A 7139-nucleotide genomic window follows, 5' to 3' on the forward strand; every position below is an offset into this window, starting at 1 on the left:
CAGCCAATAACTTAGAAGAAATAAGGGTAAATAGAGTGATCGTCTGTGAAATGTTCACACAAAATAACACAAGGGAAGGGCTATAATGGAATGAAGTACGAAACAGAATGTCCAGTAAGCAGGATCGATAATATGACTGATTATGATGACGGTGATAGCGATACCATTTCTGTTTGAAGGCCGAGGCGAAGCCCAGGTGAGCCTAAAGAGTATTTTGAATTTTTCGTTCGGCATTGCCTTTAGGCATCGCTCTGGACTAAAAGCAATTGGCGTCTGTCAACTGGAACAGAAGTACTTTACCTTGACTTGTCAGTTCATTTTAGACTTGGTGCCTCCGTCGCCATCGCCTTTCAACAAATCCGAGATACTGATCAGCTGTTTCAGAATGTTAACGCGTTTCTAGAATTATGTAGGCGGAATAACATTTAGTGCAACTAGAATTAACAGTTGTCAACATCGAAATATTCATGCTCTCTGATATGGTACAAAATAGTGATGGTCCCTTGAGCCGCCTTCGCTATACGTGAAGCCTGTTTAGGAATTCTGGGTACTAAATAACTTGTTGGAATTGTTTTTGGTTTCTCATCGGTTAAAGTGCCGTTAGCAACACTCGTTATCGGTGAACGACACCTACATTAAGAATAATAAGCAATTTAATAGTAATTTAAGGCCTTACTAACTTAAATTGAAGCACTAAGTGTGATTCTAGCTTCATTCCGTGATATTCATATGGTACGCATAAACACCTTTGCTTTTTCAATGGAGCGAAAGGATCGTTCATCGGAGCCGCCTTCCCTGTCGGTTAGCGCAATTAGCTAAATACGATAGTCCAATTGTTCACTATTGCTGGATTTGAACGAAAAATACTTACAATGCATACCGTTTTCACTAATACATTGTCCCTGCTGTGTTCTTGCGTCGATAACGCAATGATGAAACCCTAATTAAGTTTGAAGCCCCAAGCGTTTTTATATTTGCGAGGGACACAACGTGTACTCCTTCTGAAAAGTTTCCTTGAAGTGCACCACTGCTGCTTTTCCTCCGCCGTCGCTGTTGCTGTTCTTGTTCTTTTTATCAAACTGTAGCTTAAGCACCTCATTCTGTGGAAGTCATCGAAAGGCCGACGATAACCTTCCACCGTTGCTAGCGTAAGAACGTGGCACGCAGACACACTCGCACACAGAATTCGGCACATGCACACCAAAGGGTCTGTGTGAAATTCATGTTGACAACGTTTTTCCTTATGGAGCGTTTTTTTTTCGGTTTATTCATCGATCTGGCGTCTGGGGGGAAATTCTGTTGCTTGATTGACAGTTGGTTCTGGACGACTGTGATGGTCGGCCATCATGGCACTGACATGCAGTCAACGACTTTCTGGCAATAGCTTATGGAAGATACAACGACCATGCATATGTACACTAACGCTGTTTGCGATTACTTTTATCTCGACAAATAATGTGTCTGGCCATTTTCCTATGTGATTCCTGAGTGGCCAATTGGTAGTGTGCACTATGTTATTATGTCAGAGTATATAGAACTGAAGTGGGTTACCGATTTGAAGAGTTAAGTATATATCTCTGTCGACAGGAAGTAGAACAAAAATCAAGACGAACAGTCAATAAGATCCCATGCACGCAGTATATAGTAAGAAAGGGGCTTACTCTTTTACAGCGATTTATATGAATAATTTAGCAGTGCTTTCTGGGACAAAGATGAACCACAGGGGACCAGTCCGAGTAAAACGGTGGCTAACTTCTCAAATCTTAAAAAAAAATGTTTTTCTACACTTGATTCAGTAATTTAATTCAACATGCGTATTGAAATGTAAATCTGTATGCACCGTCAAGCAATGCGTCGACCTAAACATTACCAGCAAAAAATTAAAAAAATGAAGTGATATATGTATGTATACTAAAAAAAAAATAGGCTTCTGTGCTAGTTCTAATTATATGATCCGTAAGGTAAACAAACGTTCGATATTAAAAGAAGTTCAAATAATTTTAAGAGAAAAATAATTTTGGCGAACCTATCAGTTTTTTAGTTGTCTTAGGATACTTTTATCCAGGATTTACCTGATTTCCCACAACTATTTAAACCTATGCATTGCTGACGTCTAGCAAATATTATTATATATTCCACATACCCTGTATCAGACGCACGTGGAAGCTGGGAACTCAAGGTAAAGACAAAGAAAGAAAATAAGCGTTCCTTCGAATACAGCATATGAGTGCATATTAAAGCTGATATGTAAAGTTAAATAATCTAGTATGTTTTAACACCTACTCCGGACTGACTACGACGTAAGATTCGATGATTTCTAGGTAAAGGGTGACGGGCTTTCATTTTGCTCTGTCTACCTTTTGTCTTCTGTAGGCTGCGATATAACGATAAAGTTAGCTGACTTCACGATGCAATACGTACTGCATTTGTGAAACACAAGGACCCCTCGTGATCGCGGCAGCCACCTCATATCGTCTGAAGGCGGCTTGGTTCCTGTACTATCGTCCGCCAAGCGATCATTTGGAAAGTCAAGTAGCTGCTGTCAAAAAGTTTCCGTCGACGCACGCGGTAAACCTCCATCCCCGATCGAAGGGTAGTTATGAAATTACGAAGTTAAGGGCTTTACTGATGTGCGTCTTACGCCATGCTCTCGCTGTTATTGCGCTTCAGAATGGACCTGCCACATTTTGGTTCAGAAAGACAGCGAATCAAGACTTTGGCCTGGCGGCAATTGCCTTTCTGACCCAGTTGAGATGCCATTCTTTCGTTGCGGAGATCAGCCCGCTTTCTACCGATTGAACGGTGACGATCGCGTCAAAGGAGTGTTTCAATCTGGCTTTTCGTCGTGTCCTTCTTAGTCGACTGGGATTCTTTTCCGTCCTTTTGTGAGCAGTCAATCCCAGCACGCGTTGGTATACAGTCAAATTCAAGGCGTCCAAGTATCCGCATCGTCTTACGATTAAGCGTGCTTTCGATATCCGAAGATATACAAGGTGTAATTTAGTCCTATGGGGGTCCTTTGAATAGGCGTAGGCTTCATTATATCATTTGTTACACTTGAGAACGACTGCCCAGTGCTTTTTGTTCGTCAGTAATAATATCGCCTATAGGGATACGGAACAATCTGAGGAGGGAAAAGCACTCGAACGCTGCTGACTGACTTTAGGGAGATGTTTGCGCACAAATGATCGTCATAAGAGGCGTCAACGATTCTAAATAATTCGTGGAAAGCTTCACTTCAAACGATTCTTATGTCTTAGATTTCTCGTATAAGCGCGTAGTGAAGTTGCTGGCTATCGTATCTTTTACCGAGTGCAAAAAAAAACTCATTCTGAAAGGTCTCATCTGTTAAAATTTCTGCAGTCCATCGCAGAACCCATCTTCATGACCGCTAGACTAAATAAGCGTAACATAAGTGAAGTTCGATATTGACAAAAACGAGTAGGGTCTTCTTCGATGTATTAGGTAATACATACGTCGGAATACACCTGATTAACAGAGTAATGTGAGAGTAAATAGTCTATGGACTTAAATGTATTGCTAAGAAGAGCATTTTCTGTCTAATTAACGCTATCGTAATATCTATTTCGTTCGTCGTTCGACTACAATGTGCACTACTCTAGAATGTTCGATAAGCTAAACCTATATAAATATTATTATAGCTAATAATGCAAACAATAAACAGCTGGCACGCGGTTAGGGTATAAGAGCCCGACATACTGTTAGTCTTCGGCTAACGGTATAGTTCTTCACGAAATATTTACGCTTCAAGACCGACCAACACGCAGTACCATGAAAGTTTTTCACGAGCTAAGAACGTAAATGGCCATTTCTTTCGCTTAGAGAAATTTATATGTGGCCCAGCTATTCATACTGAATGAAACTATCGAGCAGAAGATACTGAATTAGGAAGGTAAAGGCGATCAGGCCGACAAAGTCAAGTCACACATGACAGGGCATTGGAGTCGTCCCGCAAAAGCTTACGTGGCAGGTTTCTTGAACCTGCGATCATCTCGAAACCTCGCGCAATCACTAGCGAGTAAAATTCGTGTCGGTACAATAACGAGGGCCTTAAAAATTAGCCGAAGTAATTCTTTAAGGCATAACTTAACTAAGAATGCATAAAGAGTAGCACCGAATAAATTCATTCGTTGCCGGAGCTCGAGCGGAACCCTGCGTCCATTTAGGAGGGGAAAGTTTCCGTATAAATATTTTTCGTCCTGACTACTCTGTCAATCATGACCCGTCAACTAGTTACTTTGTTTTCATGCTCTTTTTTACCTAGGTAATTTCTTCTAGGAACTATACGGCAAATAAAAAAGAACACAGGTTTTTTGAAGCACGAAAGACACTTCCCAATACCTTCATCTATTTATATATATGTAAAAATCAACACTAATCACGAAAATGACAAAGCAATTTACTGTGCTCTTCGCTCTCCTTCGTTGTCTATTACGCTTATTCATTTTGACAATTACAGAAATAACATTTCTCGTAACGGGGCTGTCGACGATACAGGAGCTGCCGCACCGCGTGGAGCTCTTGCTGGTCTCACTAGCGGCACATCTAACTCTGTAGCTGGAGCCGGATCAGGACAAGGAAGTGCAGGTACAGTAGCTGTTGGAGACCTATCTATAATTGTTCCCATACTAGCCGAAACGGCAGATGCTGGGGTACTGGCCGCTGGAAGTAGCCTGGTAAACAAGAACGACGGTGGTGTGTGTGTCCATAATCTCTAGCACTGGTTGTCTCTCACAGGCGTCAGTTGTAGCCACTCTGTCGATTCCGGGAACATCGGCGTCTGGCATTCGCGACAGGGGCAGCGGACTGAGTTGTAGCAACTCTCTGTCATCGTCCGCTGGTGCTGCCGCTGCCACTGGAATCGTCGTTGTCGCAGGCCGCTCGACATCGGTGTCTGTCGCGGGGACGCTTGGCGCGACGCCTCCATCGGGAGGCCACCAATCATCCTGTGACTCATCGGCCACGGCTGCATTGTTCGTTAGCGTGAGTTCATCTAGCAGCACGGCGTCGAGCATATCTACGTTAACTCGCAGTAATATCGCTTTAAGTCAAGAACAGGTTGTCCTGTCTTCAATATCAACTTCGCCAGCAACGGCATCGCCGTCATCCCCCGGAGTAGTTGCTAACAGCGCTGGAGGACCAAGGAGACCCCAGGAAGTTGTACGTATTGGGGACGGTAAACAAGCCACGTCTAGTCGACACCAACGATATCAAAAGGCCGAACATCAGGTTCATCATCAACAGCTGCGACGGCAGCACCAGCAACAGCAGGAGGAACAGCAATCTGCAGCAGCGGCTGTCGTGGCCGTACAGAGGGTCGGGGTAGCGACAACATCGTCGTTAGTCACCGGAACACCGCAGCGTCCCGCTGTCCTAACAACGAAGGCAAAAGGCTCGCCAGTTGCAGTGCTGTTGGCGAGTGTAACTTCACGTAATTGGCTTTCGGAGAGCAACAGTTCGATAATGCCAGGTGGGTTTCGAACGCCAGATCTAGGCTGTAAAGCAACTGCTGTTATGGTTATTATCGCTAATAGGAATACCGGGCCAACCTGGTAAACAGTATGATAATAAAACCGATAGAAAGACACAAAAGGCGAGACCATTGCTGACTGGCCGTTTAAACGTTCCGGCGGCGACACACGCAGACGATACGCTGGCGAACAGTAAAGTCTGCAGTGTTTTAGAATTGTGGACTAACTCGTATGTGGTCATTCAGTCTCGGTCTGTAGCGTGGAATTTTTATGATAGACTACAATATTATTTGTTTAGTGATACGATAGAAAGCAATGAGGACGGCATAAAGAACAAGCATACCTATCATAGTGGTCATAGGGAATTGTTGTATTTCGAATCAACTTGCTACGAGGCAGTCTTTTGCTTTCTGAAGATAATCATTGCGAAATGGCGCAGCCGTCTATTACAGGACGCATCGATGCATAGCCAGTTACATATTGATCGCTGAGTATGGCTTGGGTAACAATCATGATGGTTATTTCCATGCCTCTGATTATCGTAATTAAAGCAACTTTTTCTGCTAACGGACATCTTCTTGTTAGATCAGCTGGCCCGTTGTTTCAAGTGTTATGTCCGGCAGTGCCGTTAAGCGTTCTATCAGACCGCTAGCACTAAATCATTTACATCGAAAGGATTCGAGCCTAAATTATAACTTGTCCCCCTAAATTATAACGGATTCGAGCCTAAATTATAACGATACCCCCTAGGTTGCCACCGGGACTCGTCTTAACTTAGCCGGCCAATCTAGACAACTATATCAGGCTAATCTTAGCATAAAGCTTTACTTCTATGATATAACGATGATTTTAGACAGGAAACTATTAGCTAATATTACAATACTTACTTGTATTGTTGCAAGATGCAGGAAAAATGTTTATTCAAAAACAATCGCCTTTTTAACAAAATGAGATGTTATTAATTATAAAGTACTCTCAAGTTCTGATTAAAAAGTTTCTTGGCGACTGAAACAAGCTCGTTATGTGATATCAAATCAAAAAAAAAATGACGATTTACAAATAAAATCGTTAACATTATTAGCTAACTAAAACGAAGCGAACTATAGCCATTCAACATCGAGTTACACATAATTAGTTTAGCTGATAAAAAAAAGTTAGCAAAATTATTTTTATTCTTAAAGGAATTATTTAGCTTTTAAATTTTATTATTAAAATATTAGTAAGATAATTATTTTAAAATTTAAATAAAATTATTTAAATAAAGTAATACATCTCGAATTCTACGTTATTTTCCAAGTATTAGGGTATTTATAATTGCTCTCCTATTATTCGAATTCTCACTATACACAAATAAGAAAAAATGATTACTTATAAATGTACGAAAAAAAAAAGAGGTTGTTTTTACGTTGTACTTGTAGTAAGTTTCCAAAAACGAAAAAAATCTTTCGATACCTTTCACGTCCGACTGGGTCATAAAGAAAGAAATCGACAACACATACAGTGGTAACTGAAGAAGACAAAAGTCAATGATATTCAGCTACCTCAAACCGAATAGTGCCTCTGTGTTCCCCTGTGGTAAATTGTTCTGGCCAGTTTTGATTGAGATCTTAATTCAGTAAGAACTTATACACTTAGATGTTGTATAAG

The 7139-nt window shown here is 41.4% G+C and overlaps 1 protein-coding gene across 1 annotated transcript in view; it reads left to right on the forward strand.

The window, feature by feature from the left end:
* The first annotated feature begins 5412 nt into the window (after window positions 1-5412).
* LOC111266580 (uncharacterized) overlaps window positions 5413-7139 on the forward strand; it is a 25128-nt gene continuing 23401 nt past the window's right edge. Inside the window, exon 1 of the mRNA XM_022844168.2 lies at window positions 5413-5491. Coding sequence (XP_022699903.1) covers window positions 5485-5491 — 7 coding nt within the window. The 5' untranslated portion in view covers window positions 5413-5484. The remainder of the gene's footprint in view (window positions 5492-7139) is intronic.

Source organism: Varroa jacobsoni, unplaced genomic scaffold, assembly GCF_002532875.2.
Source record: "Varroa jacobsoni isolate VJ856 unplaced genomic scaffold, vjacob_1.0 scaffold_1098, whole genome shotgun sequence".
Lineage (NCBI taxonomy): Eukaryota > Metazoa > Arthropoda > Arachnida > Mesostigmata > Varroidae > Varroa > Varroa jacobsoni.